This window comes from Pleuronectes platessa, chromosome 5, assembly GCF_947347685.1.
Source record: "Pleuronectes platessa chromosome 5, fPlePla1.1, whole genome shotgun sequence".
In the NCBI taxonomy this organism is placed as follows: domain Eukaryota; kingdom Metazoa; phylum Chordata; class Actinopteri; order Pleuronectiformes; family Pleuronectidae; genus Pleuronectes; species Pleuronectes platessa.
This window is the reverse complement of record NC_070630.1, coordinates 23,893,612-23,919,367: the sequence shown is the minus strand read 5'-3', so window position 1 is coordinate 23,919,367 and position 25,756 is coordinate 23,893,612. Positions and strand designations below refer to the sequence as shown.

Sequence of the window (25,756 nt, the reverse complement as noted above, 5' to 3'; positions counted from 1 at the left end):
TAAAACTGAGAAATTTGATCTGTAAACTGCAGGGATTTACTATGACGCCCTGGTCCAAGATTTCACTCATTTCAATATTAGTTTTTAAATCCTTCCTTGCATCGGTGTTTGTTGGGCCCACAAAGCACAAAGTGTATTATTTCCTCTGGCTTCCTACTAGCTCCCCAAGAATGGATAAAATGAAAATAATGCTCTTATGCAACTCTTCAATATGATTTGAAGGTTTGTACAGAATTCAAACCTCTATTTCGGGCTCAAAAAACACTTTCCTTACAGACTGCTAATACGAAACACATCAGACGAAAAACCTCAAATGTCAAACTGTGTTATGACGTTTGAAATCGTGAAGTGTTAATATTTTATGTCAGGCCGATGAACACTTCCAAATCTAATTCTATGCACATGACAAAATGCCAGTGTAAAGCCGAGGGCCGAGTGGGACCAAGAAGAGAGAGACACAGTGAGAGGAGCTTCCATACAGCGAACATTTGCTGCAGCTGCATCTGCTACCTGCAATAGTGAGGCCCTGTATTTTTAATGAGTGGCGACGACCTCCATTCTGACTTTACTCACATGTATCAAGCAATACAGGCTGCAACAGTTTACCTTTGGGCAAGTTTGTTCTCTAAAATTACACTCAGCATCCCCTAATAAATAATAAAACCAGATATCAAAAATAAACTTTTTAAAAGTATATTTATGCCTGCATTTCAGACGTTAGCGGTTCACTTCAGCCCATCTTTGGGTTTTAAATGTAATAAATTAATACATTTGCTCTTGTTGGGATGTGTGTGTGTGTGTGTGTGTGTGTGTGTGTGTGTGTGTGTGTGTGTGTGTGTGTGTGTGTGTGTGTGTGTGTGTGTGTGTGTGTGTGTGTGTGTGTGTGTGTGTGTGTGTGTGTGTGTGTTGGCCACCTGCTTTGCTGTGGTAAAAAGCTTTTAAAAAAAAACTTGAAAATACATTTTAGTTTTTCCCTAGATGGATAACCAAATATATTTTTCAGGAAAGGTTCAGGTGAGAGAGTGAGGTCAAAATTATGTTAGCTGACTGCATTGAGCAGAGCAACCCAACATTTAACTGAAACACAGAAGATTGACATAGATTCGCCTCATCTTCCTCTTCTCACATTATGAATTATTTGGCTGATATGTTTACCATCTGAATAACAGCACAAAGCGGGCAAGAGGATGATGGAGAGACAGACAAGGAGAAAGATGTTTCAAAATGATATATTTTATTCTGTTATTGTCCGTAAGAATAGAGCAGGATGGAGAGGAGGAAAAAGAACAAGAGCCAGGTGAGAAATTGGAAAGATAGTCAAGACCACATAGTTATAAACCCATGATAGCTACTGTTTCCCCAACATTCTTTCTAGTGGATATCACATCATGATTATACAATACTAAGCAGTGTATGGATACACCTGAAACACCTACCTAGCTAACAACATATGCTATTTGTTTACTTTCAAGGAGAAAGAGAAGCATATGGAGATTCTCTGAAAGATAAGAGAGAGAGAGGGCAGACCATAGAGACAAACGAAGAGACAAAGAGAGCCGCAGCCATCAAGCTGAAGCAGAGAGGGCTTAGGATGAAAAATTCTGATATAGGGTTCCACAGCATTCAATGGAAGGAATACTCCTTGAGAGAAATGCAGCTTTCTGCTTTGCTTGGCAAAAATGTGTCAAAATCTTAGTATTTGTGAATGGATGGGTCAAGAAAATCGGAAAAAGGCACTGAGCATGTTTCAGAAACATAACGCCACCCAGTCACACAAGGACAGTGTAGTTTGTGGGAACAGCTCCTAAGACAGTCTGTCACACCACAAAGTTGTAAGAGACAGGCAGTTCTACTGAGATCAGCGAGAGAAGGGAGTACACGTATAGTATATGTCACATTCCAATAGGGGCTGAGCACCCTTTAAAGTCCGATCACACACACACAGCTGAGACACGTTGTAATGTTAAGGCCTCCAGGTTTATAACAGGTTTATAATTTAATGTCGGGTTCTGCTAGAACAGGTTTCCCCACTGCAATGCTCAGTAAATGTATTATTTCTGATATATATATTATATATATGTACATAGCTCCTTTTTCACTCTCTGTGTGAAGCACTCAGTGCGTCAGAAATGTCCCGCCCCTTTCCCTAAGGCTTCATAATCAGCTGTAAAAACCGCTGTAGTCACGGTAACACTGACGTTAACTCTGCCCTACCATTTTGAGCCAAGCTGACTGGTAGGCAGCTTGTACATGTTACTTGGAGACGAAAAATGCTAAATTGAAAAAATGGCTGGAACACTGACGAGGTTCGTCAAGAGCTGTGTTCTTTGTGGCCGAGGAGGTGGAGCAGTGATTTGCTCTTTTTAAATAAGTTTGTCTGACTGTGTGACTTTTCCTGTTTCTTTCCCGTCAGACCTCGTCTCGGTGTGTGTAATGTTATTTTTCCAGCAGGAAACTAAGAAGATAGTGTTTATATTGTGTGAATCCATAGTGTGTGTTTACAGATGCAGTATGGTCTGCTGTAGGCTACTGTCACCTTCCCCTTTGGTGTTTTCATCTATTACTTGTGATCTGCTACATTATGCTACCTGTGTGTCTACCGATCCACTCATAGCGCTGGGTCCTGTAAAAGTCACCATCTTGACCACTGACATTCCACATGGATGCTAGTATTCATATTTGCACAAACACATATGGAAAACTACAAACTAGTGTTCACCAGTATAAAATATAGACCCAGTAGATAGCACCAACAAATCTAAGTAACTGAAATGATATTGCTCTCCGCTCTGAGCCATCCTTTCATCCTCTATATGAGAGAGGGCTGCGTGTGCAGATAGGGAATATGTTTTTGCAGCTGAATATCCTATAGTTAAAGCTTATAAATAAATCAAAGGATCAGTAGTTTATTTTTAGCAGCACTGGGAGAAATCCTAGCCATGTCGATGAACAGTGGTTGGTGGCCGTCCATAAAGATTTCACCATCTTTGTCAGGCAGTAGGATTCAGCATAAACTCGCTGTCATGTGCGCGATCATGCAACAAGCATTAAGTTCTTTGCTAAAAATGGATCTATACACAGAGGGAAGACGACTAACTTGACCATCCCTCCTAGTAAAACTAATTCTGTCAGACAACTCACGTTTGATCATGTAATATATTTATTACAACAGATTTAGTGTTTGGCGTCTAGGCTCCAACTTAATCACTCCCCCATATGATTACACAGGAATGATGGGAGTGATGAGCAAATACTTGTAACCCCCCGTTGGAGCCTACAGGTGGATGCTGGGCCTACAGGTGGATGCTGGGGTGGTGGAGGGACTGTAGCAACAGGTAGCCATACTGCAGCAGCAGTGCGAGCAAGAGGGGTTGATGGGAAATGTCTCTCTGGTTAAATAGACCACCTGATAAGGTGGGTGTGTATTATAGATGGTTGTGGAGATTGAGGTATATCACATGATGTATGTCACGTGATTGGCGCAGCGCAGCTCGAGTTGCCTGCCAGAACTAGCTCGCAGGCGTCGCCATATTTCTGTCAGACAACTCACGTTTGATCATATAATATATTTATTACAGATTTAGTGTTTGGCGTCTAGGCTCCAACTTAATCCCTCCCCCATATGATTACACAGGAATGATGGGAGTGATGAGCAAATACTTGTAACCCCCCAAAACTGCACATAGTCGGAGCCTGACGTACGGATCGGTATCTGCTATGTGTGCGCCATTCACCGCTGCGGTGTGGCCATTCTCCGTAGGGGCATTAGCCTGCAGGAGAATATGCTAACTAGTGAACCTGTTATGTGAGCCATTCACCGCCGCGGTGTAGTCATTCGCTGTAGCCAAATTGTCTGCGGGGGAATATACTACCTGGTGAGGTTCCCTATACGGGAATATAGAGAACTTGGCACATGGCAACATATGCACCGGAATTTCCCCTTTAAGCCCAGCAAACCACCTGAAATGTAATAAAATAATCAGTCTGCAAAGCACATACAAATTATTCACTCACATGTTTTGTTTGTATCGCCAATATTCAAAACATGATTCGTTTCATCGGGCTTAACAAATGCGACATCCTGTCCTTAACCCTCGACAAGAGTAAGGAAAAACTACCAAAAAACCCCCATAAACAGGGGAAAATGTAGAAACCTCAGAGAGAGCCACATGTGAGGGATCCCTCTCCCAGGATGGACAGGAACAGATGTATGCCACGGCAAGGGTGCAATGAATCCCTTGGCATCGTTCGCATTGTATCGTCACCATTTGAGGGGATGAAGGCGCGCCGAAACATGCCTGTGACTACCCCCGGACGCAGAGACGTGATGGATCCCGAGATCTGACATGCAACAAAGGATTTATGCAGCGGAGAATACATATTAAAACATCAAGGCTGCAGATGATGTTTGAGAGTCAATATTCCTTCTTGTGGTGTCAAACATAGCATGAGTAGCATTGATGATGGAGTGTTGCAGTCCTAGCGGTGCCACATCTTAGTAAGTGCGGGGACAGCATCCAGGTGTTAGGCCTCAGCTCTGGCAGGGATGGCGAAGCTTTGAGGAGATCTCGTCATGCATTTTCGACCATTGATTGGTTGAAGAGGGACGCAAGCGTTTGATCATAGAGGAGAAAGAACAGAAAGCAGTATTATTCTTAACAATGATAATTCAGAAGTCTCGACAAGATCTATCAGACTTGTTGTGAACATGTGTTCTTCTAAGACTAGAGAGGATAAGGTCATGTAGAGGATTAAATAAGCGTCCTTGTCAGATTTCCTATTAGACTGCTTCCGTTATCGTATACTCTGACTCACCTTGACAAAAATTCAGTAATAAGGAAATATAAAGCCAAGGTAAATGTTAGGTAAGACTGTCATCATTGAGGATTCATAGCTTTTCTATTGTAGCAGCATTGACACATGACAAGGTTATTGGTTCTTGATCTATTCACTGTTCTGTAGGAATTGGATGAATACCATGGGGTCAAGACGCTCGGGTATGGTTGGACGGATGGGATTTCCCTCTGCTTAAACAGACCGCCTAATGCGGTGGATGAGTGCTGTGGCTTATTGTGGCAAGTGAAGTATGTCACCTGATATATGTCACATGATTTATGTCACCTGATGTATGGCACATGACTGAAGCAGCGCAGCTCGAGTTGCCTGCCAGAGCTAGCTCGCTGGCTTCGCTCCATTTCAGTCCGACAACTCACGTTTGATTATTTATCTTATTTATTACGATATTTATTATTCAGAGTAGAACATGTTTGTGTTTGGCGTCTAGGCTCCAACTTAATCACTCCCCATATGCTAACACAGGAATGATGGGAGTGATGCGCTAATACTGTAACCCCCCAACACTGCACAGATTTGGAGCCTGACGGATGAATCGGTATCTGTTATGTGTGCGCCATTCAACGCCGCGGTGTGGCCATTCTCCATAGGCGCATGCCTGCTGGAGAATATGCTACCCAGTGAGCCTGTTATGTGTTCCACGCCACTGCGGTGTGGCTATTCTCCATAGGCGCATGCCTGCTGGAAAATATGCTACCCAGTGAGCCTGTTATGTGTTCCACGCCACTGCGTTGTGGCTATTCTCCATAGGCGCATGCCTGCTGGAGAATATGCTACCCAGTGAGCCTGTTATGTGTTCCACGCCACTGCGGTGTGGCTATTCTCCATAGGCGCATGCCTGCTGGAAAATATGCTACCTAGTGAGCCTGTTATGTGTTCCACGCCACTGCGTTGTGGCTATTCTCCATAGGCGCATGCCTGCTGGAGAATATGCTACCTAGTGAGCCTGTTATGTGTTCCACGCCACTGCGGTGTGGCTATTCTCCATAGGCGCATGCCTGCTGGAGAATATGCTACCTAGTGAGCCTGTTATGTGTTCCACGCAACTGCGGTGTGGCTATTCTCCATAGGCGCATGCCTGCTGGAGAATATGCTACCTAGTGAGCCTGTTATGTGTTCCACGCCACTGCGGTGTGGCTATTCTCCATAGGCGCATGCCTGCTGGAGAATTTGCTACCTAGTGAGCCTGTTATGTGTTCCACGCCACTGCGGTGTGGCTATTCTCCATAGGCGCATGCCTGCTGGAGAATATGCTACCTAGTGAGCCTGTTATGTGTTCCACGCCACTGCGGTGTGGCTATTCTCCATAGGCGCATGCCTGCTGGAGAATATGCTACCTAGTGAGCCTGTTATGTGTTCCACGCCACTGCGGTGTGGCTTTTCTCCATAGGCGCATGCCTGCTGGAGAATATGCTACCTAGTGAGCCTGTTATGTGTTCCACGCCACTGCGGTGTGGCTATTCTCCATAGGCGCATGCCTGCTGGAGAATATGCTACCTAGTGAGCCTGTTATGTGTTCCACGCCACTGCGGTGTGGCTATTCTCCATAGGCGCATGCCTGCTGGAGAATATGCTACCTAGTGAGCCTGTTATGTGTTCCACGCCACTGCGGTGTGGCTATTCTCCATAGGCGCATGCCTGCTGGAGAATATGCTACCTAGTGAGCCTGTTATGTGTTCCACGCCACTGCGGTGTGGCTATTCTCCATAGGCGCATGCCTGCTGGAGAATATGCTACCTAGTGAGCCTGTTATGTGTGCCATGCCACTGCGGTGTAGCTAATCGCCATAGGCGCATGCCTGCAGGAGAATATGCTACCTTGTGAAACTGATTATGTGCGCCATTCAACGCCGCGGTGGGGCCATTCTCCATGGCGCATGCCTGCAGGAGAATATGCTACCTGTGAAACTGTGATGCGCACCATGCACCCCCGTGGTGTGGTCATTCGCTGTAGGCACATTGTCGCGGGAGACTATATACTGCCTGGTGAGGTTCCCCCCAACTGCCCTGGCTGTAGGAGAATATATTGTGAACTTGGCACATGGCAACCTATACCCCAGAATTTAACACTCTAAGTCCAGCAAACCACCTGAAATGCTGGCAATCATGGACAATCCGTCTCACCCCTCCACAAAACACTGGACAAGCTAAGGAGCAGCTTCAGCCAAAGACTCATTCAACCCCGCTGCTCTAAGGAACGATACAGGAAGTCGTTCCTCCCAACTGCAATAAGACTATACAACGCATCTACTTCTGTCAGAGCCACCATCACTGAACTAAACTAAATATACCTGTCTCAATTCATCATTTTATACAATAATATTGTCTTTTGCACACTCTGTCTACATATTCTTACACTCATAGTACATTATATTATCTATTGCATCGCCAAATACTTATATCCGTACTATATATTATATCATACTCTTTGTATATTCTTTGTATATATAAGTCTATATACACATATTTATACATGTGTACATGTTATTATTATTATTATATTTGACTATTATTATATATACTGTTACTGCTATTATTACTATATACTGCTATTATATTGGTATAATTACTATCATATATAAATATATATTATATATACTATACAATTTTTTATATACTATCTAACAATAACATTACCATCATATCATCAGTACTATTACCATCATCTGCCACTGCACCTTATCTACCTATTTATCTTGTGTTTCTGTTTTTATTCTTTCTACCTCAATATTTTATTCTATTGTATTGTATTTTATTGTAATCAAATGTACCGGCTGCTATGACGACTTAATTTCCCTTCGGGGATGAATAAAGTAATCTATCTATCTATCTATCTATCTATCTATTTACAGACCTCAGAGTGACAAAGGGAGCCACAACAACTAGGGCTGCACAATTAATCGAATTGCATGATCGTCAGCGATATTGACATTTAAAATGCGTGCTTTGCTACATATCAAATCAAGCGCTTTCTCGACTAACATTCGCTAACCACCAGAGGGAGAACAAAATGGGAGTTGTCATGCACGCACCCTGCAGCGGTAGCCAGAACAACGTTTTGTCTGCAGCCAGTTCCGGTATTTCTTAGAGAGTAGAGACAGAGAGTAGCCAATCACGGTGTCGTGTGAAAGGTAAATCAATTATCAGGAGCAGAAGGCGAGGAGCTAGTCCTTCGAAAAGGATCATCAACCGTTGTATGGTAGTTTTGGAATTTAGGGCAAGTGATGATAACCAAGAACAAATCATGCCAGAGTGCGTTTAGAGTTGTGTTTGCGCCGCATAGCAATACAACTACCTTGTTTAACCACCTGAAAAAACGACCCACAAACCATAGTACAACAAGTGCATCAAGGCCAAAACTAACATTACCTCCCTGAATCTCCGTCCATGTCCAACTTCAACAGAGAAAACCATAAACGACCATGCATGGTGCGACAGCGTATCCATCCCCTTCCCGAAGACACACTGGAATAACTGATGCGATCGCATTTCATTTGGCCAAAGACATGTGTCCAATAAATACTGTGAGCAATGATCAAGCACAACAATGGAGCCGTACATGTCCCTGACAATTCACTGCATTGATTGTAATTTGCAATGAAGAGTCGATGCTTACAGACGTCATTTTTTTCCCATAAGAACCGACAGGAGAGTCGATTGCCCAGGACCTAATGAAAGATGTGTACATTAGCTGGAATGTAGCACAACATGGAAGTGAAGCAGTGTTCTTGTGCCTTTAAACATGAAAATGCTATAAAAATATATTGTTCCTAAAATGTATGAATAATCGTGATATTAATATTGATCTAAATAATCGTAATTATGATTTTGGCCATAATCATGCAGGCCTTACGACAACGCTGCGCACAGAAGTGTTGTGGTGTCTTGACACAACAGTAAACCACCACTCTCTCACATCCAATGAAGGATGTCCAGAATTTTCTGGTGCACTTCCTCAATCCGAAGACAAAATAGTTGCCCGCGAATTTAATATTCGATCATTCGTTAGTTACCTCATGCGCGTGTTATTCGCGCAGCTGTAATAAACTTTGTTTTACCTGAGGTGCTGATGGAAGTAGCTGAGGAGTGAGCCATCTCGCTCCCTTCCTATCCCTGAAACTCGGGCATGTGCAATGCGATAAATATAGCACATGGCACGTCCGTTGCGAAATCATCGCATGCCAGAAGTCATAAGAAAGTCATATATACAAGTTATTTACAATTATTGCATTCAACATCTATGAGGGCCCACCTGAGGGCCCAGCACCCTGCACAAGATTGAACCCCAACCCTTGGTTGGAGGAAGACCACTCCACCCACATATATATTATATTATATAATTGAAAGTTTCCGGAATAACAAAACATATTACCTGCTAGCATTTGATTCCTTTGGGAAAGGTACTGTTGTCAGGAGACAGAAGCTTCAGACCCATGGCTGGAGATTGGACTACAACTCCCATAATCCTGCTGGAGTGACGTACCAGGAAGTACTATAACACGAGCCGGTCCCGTAATTTTGTTTACATCATGTGCAGGGAAAATGGCGTGTGATTCCAGCCTGAATTGTTTCATTCATAACGTTCAGTGCAGACTTCATTCAGCAGAGGAGACAGGATGAAAGCCCCAGCGGATCCAGGCGCGCTTCCTCTGCCTCCGAGGGACAACATCCCGCGGTGAGGGAGAAGTTGGTAGAGCAGAGATGTCCCGGGAAGAATCCGTCAGCGAAGCTGCCGTCAGTGACGCTGCCACCAGCGTTTGTTCGGCCTCGCGGAGCCGCCTTCAGTCAAGAAGTAGTTGAAACTAACTCGTGGCTCAGACCCGATGAATTAAACGCTTCGGGTGCGCAGCTCCTCCAGGATGTGGTGCGCGCTGAGAGGCCCGCGGGAGTCGTGGCGCAGACGCTTGACGTCCGATTCACACGTAGTGAATCTTGAAGGACCGAGCCGAAATTTCGGAAATAAAGCGAACTTCTTCAGAGGAGGAATTACTCGGATTGAGAGAGACAACGACCCACGGAGGAACAACGGTCACTTGGTCAACGGCTGAGACACTGTAGCAACAGGTAGCCATACTGCAGCAGCAGTGCGAGCAAGAGGGGTTGATGGGAAATGTCTCTCTGGTTAAATAGACCACCTGATAAGGTGGGTGTGTATTATAGATGGTTGTGGAGATTGAGGTATATCACATGATGTATGTCACGTGATTGGCGCAGCGCAGCTCGAGTTGCCTGCCAGAACTAGCTCGCAGGCGTCGCCATATTTAACATATCGCCTCCTGGAATGAACTATATTTATTCTCAATAGACACACAACAGGGAATCTGAACACACACAAGCTGTCCGACTCTCTGAAGCTCTTTTCTGAACACATGGGACACACCAGAGAGTTGGGGAACACAAAGCACACCAGGAAGACTAATTAAACCCTCTTTCCTCCTCTCCCTTAGTTTGTTTTACTTTCTCTCGCCTTCTTTTGTTTGTTATTGTTGAAGATTTTTTGACCGTCCTCACACATTACTGTATACTATATATGCATAAAGTGTATATTACACATCATATATGTACAGGAGAATGGTGCCTGTCTAAATTCCCTTCTCTCTCTAGACAGTGACCAGGTCAGGTTATAGATAAAGGACCAACAAACAGTACATTGTAGGTTCTACGCTTAGCGACTTTCATAATTTACTCCAATGCACCAGACAGAGAGACACCAACTTCAACTCTCACCGACTTTAACTCTTTTGCATATTTCACAAGTGGCAAGATGCAAGGCCACAATGTGATTTGGTTATTCATACTTCAGGCTTAACTGTCCAATAGGATGCGAACACCTACATGTAACATAGAGAGAGTGACAGAAATTCACGCCTTTCATGGATGTGCTGTTGGAATGGGTGACACAAGTAGAGGGAGATATACTGGGATGCTGTGGGAGACATCTTCAGACTTGGAGGTGACAATTGCTCTTGTTTCTCTGGTTTCACCAGCTTCCAGGAAACTTCCATAACAGTTATCACATGCATCGCAATTTCTTTCACCTCTCTCTGTCTTCTTTTCCTCTGCTCTACTAAGCAGCCACCTCTCTGTTTGCACTTATTCTCCATCACCTGTGTCATTTTCACACCAGAGAACACACCGCCTCAGCCCCCAGTTCTCCTCTGCTGTTCGGTGCCTCCCCCACATCCTCCTCCTTTGGCTTCCTTGAATCGAACTCATCACGCTCCTAACCATGCAGCTAAGCGTGCATTGTTTTTGCACCATGCTGTTCCACATCATGGCATACTGAGCGTGTTGAACCCCCCCCCTTTCCCTGTCGAAGAGCGTTTATATCCCAGTACAGTGCTTATCGGTGGTCTTTGGGAATTGTATGAAACAAATTGTGTGGGTGGATATAGGTAGGGATTATTGCTTATCCCCATTTATAAACAGGCATTTCCGTTCTTCTCAAGTTAACCAATTAAGTTGTGATACGTGCCCAATTAGCACAAGTGGTATCGTATGCAATTATAGCTTCCCTGTGAAGCCCAACCTGCAGTAATGGGAATTATAGAAACAGTCCATGTGAGTAAAGACTTCCTTTCTCATTCTTCTTGTGTCTCTACTCTTTGGCTGCATGGATGCATATTTATAAATATCTTCGAGGCATGGATATAAGCTACATATGATTTCTAGCGTAACACTTCCCCTTAAGGGTGTGGATGTACTGTGCAAATACGAAACTATGAGCCACCCACTGACAGCAAATCTACTGAGGCAGTATTTCTCAGAATGCACATTAACACACACACACACAAACATGCGCGCAAGCACACATACAAACACACACGCACACACACACACACACACACACACAAACATGCTTAAAAGAAATGAAATTCCTGATGAAAGCAAACATGTTAATCAAATAAGTTCAATTTTCCGACCACAGTAAAAGGATTTGCACCCTGGCAGGCTGGAGGAGGTTATTAGATTTTTGAATATGAAGTGATTTTTCTCCCTTGTGTTCTCACAACATGTCATCCTCTGAGAGGCCATGATAGGCTCAGATGGACTGAGGGAAGTTTACGCGACAGTAAATCGTTTCATTTTGTTATTAGAGAGTGGGAGGCCCACCTCCTCAGCCTTTCATTGTGGTGAAAAAAACACGAAACACTTTTACTGAGCTTATAATGTGAAAGCAGCACAAATTACTTTATAGTGTGTTATATTCACCCACGAAAACATCAAATTGGGGATGCAGCTGCTTCGCAAGCTGTCGGCCTGCTTTTCAAAAGAAGTTCAGCATCTTGCTGTGTCCCCTCAGCTTGGGTGAGGAAAGATACAAACATCACCTCATGTCAACTTTTTAACAGTTTCAAGATAAGCAATGATCATCTGAATATTTTCTGATGATACTTTTTGTCCTGATTTGATCCAAATCTAGTTTACACTACTTGTCACACTTGACAGTGTCAAAACTGACAAAAGTGTTTTCCTTGTTCCACCTATTTTGCTTTTATATATTGTTAAATTAGCCATATTAATGAGAGCATGTTATACCATTGACTATATCTAAAGATAAATGACATGGAAGCTCCCCAAAAGTGAAGCCAAAGCGTATTGATCGCTCCCTTGTGGCTTGCTGAAGTATAGGTGATATATGTCGAGCGCATGCAGCAGCAGGACCTCAAATACTCCATACCCCCGATCACAAATGTATGCAGACTATGGCCCCAAATTGGCTCAAAATAGCAACGCTCGTAAACATATAGGAGGAACCGACTATGTGTCATCCATCTTTAGATACAGTTTGTCTAATTATGTATTATTCTAAGTGTTAAGAAACCGTTCAGAGCTAATAACCTGTACAAACAAATTTCTTTGACTTGACTTAGCTGTAGCCAGTACCAATTTTTATACTCTCTCCCTGACCCTCAACACTTCCAAAACTAGGCATTTTTCTATCATGTTAAGTGCCTAGAAGTGTCCGGCTCATTCTGATTGGTCAAGACATTTCTAGGCATTTTCCTATAATGTAAAGTGCCTAGAAATGTCCCAAGTATTGCACTTCAAGAGCCACAAGTGTGGGACATTTCTAGGCATTTTTCTATAATGTTAAGTAACTACAAGTGTCCCACGTATTGTACTTCCCTAACACCAAGAGTGGGACATTTCTAGGCATTTAACCTCAATGATAAGCGCCTTGAAGTGTCCCAAGTATTGCACTACCGCAACTACTAGTGTGGGACATTTCTAGGCACTTTGCTGTAATGTAAAGTGCCTAGAAGTGTCAAACGTATTGTACTTCCCTAACACCAAGAGTGGGACATTTCTAGGCATTTAACCTCAATGATAAGTGCCTAGAAATGTCCGACTCATTCTGATAGGTCGGGATATTTCCTGGCAATTTTCTATAATGTTAAGGGCCTACAAGTGTCCCACGTATTGTACTTCCCTAACACCAAGAGTGGGACATTTCTAGGCATTTAACCTCAATGATAAGCGCCTTGAAGTGTCCCAAGTATTGCACTATCGCAACTACTAGTGTGGGACATTTCTAGGCACTTTGCTGTAATGTAAAGTGCCTAGAAGTGTCCCACGTATTGTACTTCCCTAACACCAAGAGTGGGACATTTCTAGGCATTTAACCTCAATGATAAGTTCCTAGAAATGTCCGACTCATTCTGATAGGTCGGGATATTTCCTGGCAATTTTCTATAATGTTAAGGGCCTACAAGTGTCCCACGTATTGTACTTCCCTAACCACAAGTGTTGGGACAATTCAAGGCATTTTGCTATTATGATAAGTTCCTACAAGTGTCCCAAGTATTGCAGATCCCTAACCACAAGAATGGGACATCTCTATGCATTTTGCCTCAATGATAAGTGCCTAGAAGTGTCTGGCTCATTCTGATTGGTCGGGACATTTCTAGGCATTTTGCTGTAATGTAAAGTGCCTAGAAGTGTCCCACATATTGTACTTCCCTAACACCAAGAGTGGGACATTTCTGATGTCATTCTGATTGGTCGGGACATTTCTAGGCATTTTTGCTACTGTGAGAGGTGCCTACAAGTGTCCCACGTGTTGTACATCCCATATCCCACATCCATTTTCTACGCAGCCCATGAAGGCTGAACTGAACCATGGTGATAGAATTGGTCTTGAGATGCCGCCTCAGGAGAATGCGGCCCTTAATTGAGACGTAGCTATAATTATATAATAGCATGCCAGTTTAACATTCCAGTTTTAATCTGTAACTGGTCCCAGTCCAGATAAAAGCTGCTAAGTGAAGGATTTATTGTATTTTTTGCAACAATTTTTTGTTGTTTTTTATTTCTTTAGTAATAGAGATATTTTGAGTAACCTTAAACAACAGAAAAAATCAAAGAGGGAGCTGGGCATCAAGCCCACTCTGTTCACAGGAAGAAACCAGGTTACATTCCAGCACAGATACCAGCTGTGGCCATGGTTCTGCCCACAGGTTTGTATTATAAAATACTGGTCACCTTGTTCTGTTCCAACTTTAAACTCTCAAGAGTGTTGTCACACTTTGCTCGGCCCGGCAGGCAATTCTCAAGCCTGCCAGGCTTTCTTCTGTTAAACCTGTTTATTTCTGTTGACAGCTTTATTATAGCTTTCCACTCATTTGCATAGGTAATCAGCTTGTACTTTCAGAGCTTGTTAAGATTTAAGATGACAGCCACTAATTGGAAAAGCAAAGGCAATAAAGCAACATTTTAGTTTGAGTTTCCAACTTCCTCTCTGTGCGTGGGACTAATAAAGTCAGGTCCCCGCAGCTTAGGACAGATTAACTTGTTTTGTTTTTCTGGCCACAGATGAAACATATGAAGCGGGTTAATTGCTTTGGCCCAGCTGGTAATGGCAGAGAAATGGCCTAAAGCATATAATCTTTTTAAATCCACGGCTCTTCCACAATGCTGTCTTCAACAGCCAGGAGAGGGAGAGAGTGACAGACAGAAAGCAGATACATCGACCTGCTGTGTTTGCAGCTGCGGTGTTTAACTGACTGCAGCGGCGCAGGAAAAAAAACGATTAATTTGTCCATATTTGTAATGGTCCGTGCTCGTCCAACACGTTCTATCCCACTTCATTCCCACACAATAACACATCCATTGCTCTTGGGGTCATTGTTCAGTCATTTTCATGGGAGCATGAACCCACACATGCACATTTGCTCTGTGGGCCATGAGAGCACGACTCTTTGTGACTCCTGCCGTTGCCCAAATGGAAATTTTAATGAAGTGAGCACAGCAGTGGTCGTCCCTTCACTTTTTTTCTGGTGCAGCAGAATAGGAATTTATCCACACCAGCTACAGAGACAAAAATCTATTTTCAGACCCTCCCCTTGTAACACCAGTCTTCTTTGTTCCCATACATACCATGTAAGGAGGACAGTGAATTAACATTCCCTGACCTTATTCACTTCAACCATTTCAATTTCACTGGTTTTCTTGTTGGTAGCATCATGCCTTTAAGTTAGTCCATAGAACTGAGTCACTTTCTGTCATTTTTATGGGTATTAAGGGCTGCAATACAAACTTTCCAATATTTTGTATGGTGAGTAAATGTTGACACAGCATCGTGACTTATTAGCTCAAATTCCTGTACAACCAAAGAGTCCAAATAAAGGTTACCGCGCAGTAGCAGTAGTTTTATCAAGTCAGGGTATTTTTACAGACATAAACATTGCATCTTTGGCTCGTGAACAGTCAGTCACAAAATTTAGTGATGCAACGTCAAATACTTACACATATAAGTTGGTAAAATTAAAACAAAAAGAAAAGGATGGATATGACTGAATCCTATACCGTCAGAGACTTGCTCTGAAGCTTCATCTTGTTGTGGTCATATGCTTCAGGTCATTGTCGTACCGAAAGGATCAGGTTTGTATGTGACTGCAGTCATCTTTCCCCCAGTCTCCTGGTCCCCGCCGCTAAACGTCTCCCCAATCCCATTATACTGCCAACATCATGCCTCACTGTAAGGATGGCGATCAGCAGTATTCACCATCAAGCTACACTAACCATTTTTCGGAACATAAGCTGAACATCACCAACTAAATTGATCATTTTTGTGCGACAAATGCACTTTAGATCAACATACGTCAGGCGCAGAGCCACATTAGTTTTTATCTGATGTTTTGTTAAAGGCCACTTGACAAACTTATGAATAATATTTACTCGTCCCGTTAGGTGCTAGATGCTTCTCTTTCCTTACCAGCTGCTTGTCAGAAAGTGCAACCCTTTAGTCTATTTATCTGAGCTTTATTCTGAAACCAGGTTCCTGCTGTGATTGTAAACACATTAATGGTTGGTTGACAGTAAAGTAAAGCCGTGCGCTAGAAAGTCAATACAATGAGTGGAAAATCAATAAATTCTCTGAGCATATAGAACATAAGACAGACCCATGAAGAAGTAAATAATACTGTTTATTACAACAAACAGTGTATATAAAAGGGAATATTGAACTTGACTAATGATAGATCTAAAGCTACCAAACCCAAATTTAGGGAAAGTTGGTCACAGAGGGGAAAAGGGGGAATCCAGAATCCAGGGCAGAGGGGCAAAGTGTGTGTGGGGAATCCAGGAGAGCGGGTCAGAATGAATGTGAATGATGGAGTCTGGGGGAACAGTATTTCTGAGTGAGGTGGCTGAGCTTGACTGAGCTCAGCAGGTAAACAAGTGATCCTGAACCAAGAGGAGGACAGGCAGGGTTAGTGGTGGAGCGGGAAGTCACACAAAAAACATGGGTCATCATAAACGAGGCTCTAAACTGAAAAAGGTTTGGCCAAAAGACAATACCATGACTTAAGGCGACGTTGAGTTCTAGTTCTATTGATCACATTGGGGTGTCAGGAGGACTGAGTGGTGGGACCAAGTAGTGGTAGTTGCACCCAGCCAGCAGTACACACTCAAGGTCAAGAAATCATACAGGCAGACAAGGGTTGTGATTATACCGATAGACCAATCAATTAGCTTCTTGGGTCAATGGTCAATATTTTGAGGCTTCCAATGTAGAAGACATTGGCTGTATACTTTTTAAAGTCAAATGAGTCCACACAAGCTTTTCCCCACAGAGCACAAACGACCATACTTTGTATAGGTTTGTAAGGTCTGTATATGAATGCAGATAGATTAAAAAGCTAATAGTCGATGCATTTGAGTCAGTGTGTTCCACCTCTTTTGTTCTCCACATGGAAAGCCTGCTCGAACGTGAAACCTTGCCTCAGATGCTGCGTATTCACAGGGAGAATATGTTTATAGAGATTAGGGTTTGACAGAGCCAGGCCTGACAATCCTTACAAAAACAATCGGCTTTAGGGTATTTGCATCGCTTATACTTGGTACCAAAAGACATGAGTGCAGATCTAAACTTCACTCATAATCATTATTAACGAGCTGAATAACCACTCAAAGCCAAAGATCATGAATCAAGCAACCAATCACGATATCGATCCAGCCAATCAGTTACTCAAAACAAGCTATATGAACACATGATATACAGTCTGAATCAGAGATGATCGAAAATCCACTATCAAGGATCACTTTTTGTTATCAAAATGAACAACAATTCATGAGCAGACTAAACATGTCAGAGCCTTCAGTCGTACACAGACTAAAAACCTCACGCACAATTAAAAGTGTCACAATTAATGTCTTCAGATTATAATAATAATAATAATGAAAACAGTGTTGATGTAGAGTAAATTGTGAAAAAAAGAAACAAAAAAACTCTTCAACAAAGCAGATTAAAAGAACATCAATTATGGTTGGTAATACGTAGGAATTGAATTTGTGTGAGTCCAGTAAATAGAAGGCAGTTTCAAAACAATATCTGATGCTCGGAGTTTCCTGCAGCTATCTACCCTCCCACACTTCGATAATTATCTTCAGCAAATCACACATCGGACCTACCACAACTGTGAACGATATTTCCTCTGCACTTTTGTCTGGTATGTGTAGTCTTTATAAAGTTTTGCATATTTGGTCTAATGTTCTGCACTCTATTTTCTGTGTTTAACACTCACATGCCCTGCATCTGTCAGATCAGTCTTGTAATCTTTATTGTGAACCTTATTGTTCCCTGGTATATGAACACTCAGAAACAAACAGGCAGTGAAAACAGAATTTAATATAATGACACTCAACAGTCCCCTTATGAAAGCACATTTGAATTCACTAGATCTGGATTTTTATTTGGATCCGCACCAAATTACACATATTAATACATATCCATCCCCTGACTGATTTGTTTTGATCAAGATCCATGAATTTTTCTTTCAAACAATCGATGGCAGTGTTGCAATGCTCCATATTTCACAACATTAAAGGAAGTGACTTTTTTTTTGCAACCAGCTCTGTGATCTGATATCTTACCGACGCACAGAGAAATGCAGACGAAAACATAACCACAATGGTGGAGATAACTAAAGTGTCACTCAGTAGAAAGCACACTCCTCCAAGGCCAAATAGTCCCTTTAAATCCAATCCAGCCAAATTCCACACATTCCTAAATAACAGTCTTTAAATTATGCCTGATTGCTTTTACAGCAAGATCCCGGCATCATTTCTTGAGCCTTTTCCAAAAATGCCATAAAAAATGCTCAGTCTCGCAACGTTGAGGAAAAGAGCAGAACTTAAAAAGGAGACTCGAGAAAGCTCAATTTGAAAAAAACTTGACTCGTTGTTTGCGAACACAGAAAAAGAGACCAGCCTGCCTTTCTCCCACATTTGTTCCCCACTCTTTCCTTCCATCTAGCTGTCAACACCCGCAGCAGGCCAAGCATTTTAACGCTGTGTTTTTACTTGCAGCGCTAATGACAAAGATTATCTGTCTTGAGAAGCACTCAAGTTTCTTTAATATGAAGGCCCATAGAGTGGCGTCCTTGCTTTTACCAGAGAAATCAATTTAGGCTGTTTTGTGCCCTGTATGCATTGATGAGCCAGCCGGCTTTACGCTCCTGAAAGAATCCACATCTTTATTTCAGTATGGGAGACTGGCTAAGATCACATAATTGCTGTGATTACAGCAGCAATTTTGATCTCAGTCTTTCTAAAGTTAATGGTTGAGAGAGGTTGAAGGAAAAAGTTCCAAAGTGGTAAATTGAAGTTTGGCCCAAAAGGTGAAAGGAATGGAGTTCGGATGCTTGCTTCTCTAGTGTGATTGTTCATCACTATTCCCCCCAGCAATCTCTGAGTGCATTTTTACAAAGGTTTTAATCAAAAAGCTAACAAACACATCCATGTGAAGAAGCAATTTGATAGTTGTTAATTTTCTCAATATATCGGTAACATAGTGTATTCAATCAGAATTATTATAATATTGGGATGCAGTGAAATCCACATATCAAAATATAACCAGACCATCTCTTGTTGACGCACTTTTATCCACGTATATTACCTGAGATAGAAAAAAAGTTTATTCCACCTCACTTTATCACGTTACACACGACTCATACTTTGTTACTTCAGGATAGCTTTAGAAATGTATAAAATTAAGACACTTTCTGGGAGTTAGATGAGGAGATGGATGTCACTCATGTGTCTTTATAGCAAACATGACAATGAAGCCAGCTGATGTTAAGCTGAGCTTAGCATTCACACTGCAAACAGAGGGAGATAAAGACTGCATCTCTTTCTCTGAAGAAGCTGTGTTTAAAAGAGACTAAATCTGCCGACAAGCACCACTATCATTAACACCATTAAATGATGGAGGCACTATCTGGTACAGAGCCAGGGCCATACACAGTAAAGGGGGAGGCAAAATGTCACTGAAAGAAACATACTACAAGGAGAAACAGTTACCCACTCACACACACACATATGCACTCACACACACACACACACACACACACACACACACACACACACACACACACACACACACACACACACACACACACACACACACACACACACACACACACACACACACACACACAGAGCTGAGCGCAGCAGTAGAGAGACAGTTGAAGGGAAGACGACGATGAAAACACATTGACACAAAACAATGCAACGGGAATGGGAAACAGAGACCATAAAAGTCAAAGAAAAAGGAATAAAATACCACAGGGAACTCAACAAAGTGACTACAAAGAGAAGTAGAGCAACACAAGGAAATGCCAAATGACTCAAAATAAGTACAACATAACCAGAATTAGATGTTATGTATAAAAAAAAACTGTCTGTATAACAACAAGATTGGAATTACTTCTATTCTTTCACATAGATGGTCATGTTCTCTGCTGGAAGAATTGTAATAACTGTAGTGATAAAGTTTTGCGCACAATACTTGAGAGTACTCGGATGTTTGACCTTTGTGTTTGACTTTTGTTGTGCACAAGGATGTTTGTGCCAAGTTTGGCACAACAAGGCTGTTTTTACATTCACCAGCTGAAGCGGGAAAGTTTCTCTCTCCGTGTTCAGTTTTAATCCCAGTTTAACATGTGTGAGAGCGATTGTTGTGGCATCACACTAGTTTGAAAGTCCAGCATGCAGCAAACTCGTGTGATAACCCTTGACACCTGCAGTACTTTTCAATGAATAGCAGCCGTCATGGTTCAGTAGTTCAAGTGATTTCTTTGTAAATATTTATAGCTTAGGATTGTGAATGGAGTAAATACAATTTTATGAATTTTTTTGTAATGTCATGCTGAGTTCTGCCTTCCTGCAGAGGAAGGTGAAGACTTTATGAATGTTTTAACAGTTCACTGGGCCACAGACACAGGTGCTGACGGTGTCCTGTCCAACTGTGTGTTTGTGAGGGAGACAAAACGGCAGTGCAGCAAAAAGTTTGAGATATTTTATGTCAAGAGAAATGTAAAAAAAGAATTCACATAACTATGAAACCGTGGCGGTACAAATTATTCAATGGTGGTCGCTGCAGTATTCTGTTTCTCACACTAGCTACAGGTGTGTGATGAAATCCTAATGCTCTATTGTTTCTGATGCCAAGTTCACAGGTAAAAAATTACCCTTTATAATGAAAAATGTGTGTATTTTTCTTCATGTGCCACAGACACATTCATATTAGTACATTTAAATTTGGATGTTTAATGGAGGGTTGATTATTGGTGAGAAAAGGGTTCACAATATATATTCTTACATAAAATCATTGTGTCATATTTTTAGCAAGTCGTACTGTATACAGTAAACAGTATTTTGGCCGACCTTTCATTACACAACGGAACAAGTTCAAAATAGTCACGTGGCCCATTAAGAAATGTAAACTAAGAGTCACGTTTCCAGGCTGCTGCGCTGCATAGCTGGACTCCTGATTTTATATCAAATAAAATCGCCACACACATAACTTAATGACGAGGCCTGTGCTTCTTCCATAGTTACATGCAAAATGGTCAACCTGAGATAAAGTACGAAGGGACAGAGTATTTCATATATAAGAAACATCTGAACTTGAATCACATACAGTGCACAACTCAGTAAATGTAGCGAAAAGTGCGATAAGTTGTGGCATCCTCTGTAAAGCTGTTTTCAGACATCTTTTGTGGAGGATCTCAGAAAAATTGGGACTGTTTTCTGGGGGTGGGGGGATTCTCTCCTCAAACTCAAGTGCAACAGACAGAGGTAGGACATACAGTATTAATTCCATTGCGGAGATCTCGTGAAATTATTTACTGCACATCGACAATGGCGTTGGCTCTTATCGCCACAAACCCTCTTTGTCTTCTGTGTGTCGGATGTTTTTCACACATACACCTCCCCCAAAGAAACTGCTCTTTTAAATATGTTTGTATTGTACTTCTTTGTCTACTTTTCAATACTACTTGACACGAACAGCCAGCCCGCTAAGACTCTGAACTAACAAAGGGAGCATGGCAAATGTTATATCTGCTTAAAAATAAGTATTCTGATGTCTGTGTTTATGTGGAAGCATCTGTGTAGATCCTGTCTCACACTTTCTTAATGTTGCGTTCACACTCAGTTGTACACATGCAGATCTTGATAACTGTTAAACCCACAGGAAATGCTTTCTGCTCTCTAACAGCTTCCTCTTAAATCACTCTGTCCCCGTTTGTGGCCAAAGGTCTATGAAAACTTGTTTGTTTTCTTTATTTTCTTCTGTACTTTGCCCCCCAAAACACACACATACAAACATATATATAGTTAAAAGTTTAATTAAAACTGTAATACCACAAAATGCTGATGTAGTTGCTGATTGGGGCAATTAAGTGTCTAATACTCATAGTGTTCAACAGGTGTGTCCAACACACGCAAATGCATCAGTCATGCAACACTTCATACACCCAATGCATGTGACACATACTCAGTGGCAACATAATCATAGTCATTTTTTCTCTCTGCACACTGTGTGATTATTGTACATCTACAGTGCTTAATTATCATGATTGATAGTTCAGAGGGAATTTCAACAGGACATATCTGCCAATGCAATACAGATGGTGTGTCAAGAGACATTGGTACTTTAAACCACAATTAGAGAAATGGAACCACTTGAACAGAGTCAGAATACAGACCATGCCTTTTGCCTCCTGCACACACTCTTCATTAACATTTCACTGTAAATATATGAATAAATGTATGAAACTATCCGAAATGGAATCACTTGTGGATTAAAAGAGATGTGCAAATTATTTAGTTGTGGCTGTGAAAAAAAAAAAACTTTTCTAAAGCGACTTTCCGTGACTTCAAACCCCCACCACAACTGAACGCCACGTGAAACCTCCTCCTGCCTCTTATCAGAGCTGTTTCCTGTGTTCGGTGTTCCACTCCACTTCAATGCGTAGACACAACCTTTGCAGTGATCGCTCTGTGTGGTTCACAAGCAGGGGTGGATATCGCAGTTTCATTCTCTCGCCTGGACTCTCTCACAGAAGCAAAAGATGTCGAGCAATACTTCGCCAGGAAATGGAACAGAATTTAATAAGACGTACCCGGCCTTCGCTCTAATTTTTGGATCTGTTGCGGCACTGGGTCTGCCTCTCAATGCTCTGTCACTCTGGATTCTGCTCTGCCGCCACAGACTCACATCCCCAAACATTGTCTTCATGGTCAACTTGGCAGTCTCAGACCTGCTGCTCGTCATCTCCTTGCCCATGAGGGTCTACTTTTATGCCTCGGGCACCTGGCCGCTGGGCAATTTTGGATGCGTCTGTACCAAAATGCTCTTTTTCAACAACATCCGCTCCAGCTCCATCCTCATCACTTTCATCAGCGTGGACCGACTGCTGGCTGTGGTTTATCCTGTGAGGTCACGCTTTCTACGAACCTCGACCAACGCATGGAGAGCTGTTGTGCTCCTTTGGCTGTTTGTGGTTGGGCTGAACGTACCGGAGAGTGTGGCATTTTATAAATCTTTAGGCAAATTAAATGGTTCATACTGTTTTGAATATGAGCAGAGTCTGGCCATTCCAGCAAGTGGTCCTTATCACACCTTATATGTTCAAGTAGCATTAGTGTTTACCATGCTGGCAGTCAACCTCGTCTGCACTGCTATGGTGTCTTGGACCCTACGCAGACATCTGAAGGAATCTTCCAGGGTCAAAAATAAGTTGAATGTCATGGTGATTTATATCATGAACTTGATGATATTCAGCGTATTTATTTTGCCTTTCTCACTGGCAGTTTTCTTTCAAACAAGCGTTTATCTTACACCACTGACATGTCTTGCTAGTTGCAACTGCTGTCTGGACCCACTGTTGTATTACTTCTCCTTCGATGGCTTCTGGAAGAAAGAAGAGGACGTGGAAATCCCTCGGCAAGAGAATCGTTTTCAATGACAATAGACAGTGACAGGTGGAAACACCTCACAGAATATACATGATTTGTTTGTGTGTGGATGTGCGATGTGAAAATCAATGCCTGGGATAATATATTTTATAGATTAAAATTTGTGTCTTCTAAATCAGATTTCTATCTTTTGTAAAAGGGTTCCTTTGAACTTAAGTTTTACAATACAAAACTAAAATCCACTAGATTTACATTGTTGATCCATCCACAGGTTCTCTTTTTTACTTTCTTTTTTCTAGATCTGGGACACTGCTGTTGAGAAACTTTCTGTGGGTGATATAGGTGTGAAATAGATCTTCACCAAATTTCCATGCCCATTACCCTGACTTTAACCTTTACAACCACCAAATGCATTAATGTAAAACAAATCTAAACTTAATTCTGACCTAACCCATTAAAACTTAAACAGCCATTTGAAAGTGTTTCTGAAAGTGAGGAGCCTCCAAAATGCCCTTACTCTAAATGTCCTCAAACCACAAGGTCTAAAGGTCAAACTCAGTCAAATCTGAATACACAGTGCTACCGGTCAAAAAACTTTTTTTTTAAATGAGATAAGATTGAATAAGTTAAACCTGACTTAACTAAATTATTCAGATGTGTACTACAAGCAGAATTGCGTGATATCTGATCTTGGCTAACTGGCTACATTCAGATTTTCTCAATAACGGCTGATCCCATTGATTTCAACCTCTGTAGATGCGTTGCTAATGCTTAGGACCCGAGAACTATTTTCCAATGTCAAGTTAAAAAAAAAAAATGCAATTTATCTGCGAGCTGGATCAACACAGACCAAACAATCAGACCTTTTGCACAAGTTGATTTGCAGGCACTGGACTAATTTTACCAGTAACAGAAGGTGCAGTGGCCATTCATGAAAAACGATGCAACGCACAGTTTGTGTATGGAACACTCCTGGGCGCTATGATAATCTATGGACATTGGTGTTCAGTGACACATTCTCCAAGACATTGTATGAAGTCAACCTCAACACATGGTGTCCAGGAGGAAAACCATTTCTCTCAAAAATGCAAGATAACATTTTGCCAAACAATATAGAAAAGTAGCCCTGAAGAATGTTCAAACCGAAACAAAGTTGATGGAATTTAGTTTATGATTACGGACTTTTGTGGCACTGGGTTGTTGAGATTTATCATCCAGTATATCTTAAGAGGCTCATGGTCAGACGTTATCCTGCGTCATCCTGCGTCATCCTTATCAGCTCTTCCTTTGGTTGCTTTTAACGTCACTTGGCACCGTCCTGTGTTGGTCTTTAGTCCTAAATCCTTTGATGCAGCTGAGGCTGTTGTGCTGTTGTTCAGTGTCTCTCTGCGTGTGCCAGCAGCACTCCAGTCCTCTAAGCTTTGCCAAACCGAGGGGCATCTGTATATGCCTGTAGCAAAGTGATCCAAAAAAAAGGATCTGGACTTTAAACAATCCAGATGTAAGGTCTGGAAGAAGACTATGGGGGGATTGTTCCACATCGCTACTTGATCATGTGTACATGGAAAAATAACAGACCATAACCTTCTCTCAACCACACCCTCACATGCATCTTATTAACTTTCTTAGCTCGGCCACAGATGGAACAAAACCAAACGACAGGAACCACGTGTTCTCTGTTCATCCTGTGCGATGACAAATGGAGAAAGAGATGATTCACACCAAAGCTATCAAACTGTGGTCTGAGTTTTTCTCTTTCAACCGCATGTCACTTCCCAATAGTGAGCGTGACATTATGAGAAATAGTTATTTGTATACATTTAATACTGAGTCTTCTGAATAATGTCAGGTCATCGTTAGTGCAGCAGGTGGCCCCATCTTGCTTCATCGTGACCTTTCGTAAATTGGAGACCTGCGTGGAGGTGGTTCCATCCCTCAGGCGGCTCCATATATGTTTTATGTGACCTTTACCTGGACCCTCTACATGGGGAGGTTGAATACTGAGAGGTGAAAAAAACCAAACAGTTGTCAACCTCACCTCTTGTGTGGATTTTTAGCCATAACACACCACAGTGCTGCAGTTGCTGTTTGTTCAGTCTAGTCTGCACACTGCCGAGGCCGTGAAGTCAAATTAATTTTAGCTGCGATGTTGCCTTAACCGCGGGCAGCCTGTACATGTGAGCTTCTTTTCAGCA

The 25,756-nt window shown here is 42.1% G+C and overlaps 1 protein-coding gene across 1 annotated transcript; it reads left to right on the top strand.

The window, feature by feature from the left end:
* The first annotated feature begins 22,593 nt into the window (after positions 1-22,593).
* lpar5b (lysophosphatidic acid receptor 5b) lies at positions 22,594-23,720 on the top strand. The gene has a single exon (XM_053422987.1). It carries the CDS (start codon positions 22,715-22,717, stop codon positions 23,609-23,611), a length of 897 nt encoding a protein of 298 aa, XP_053278962.1. The 5' UTR covers positions 22,594-22,714; the 3' UTR covers positions 23,612-23,720.
* Positions 23,721-25,756: the final 2,036 nt, after the last annotated feature.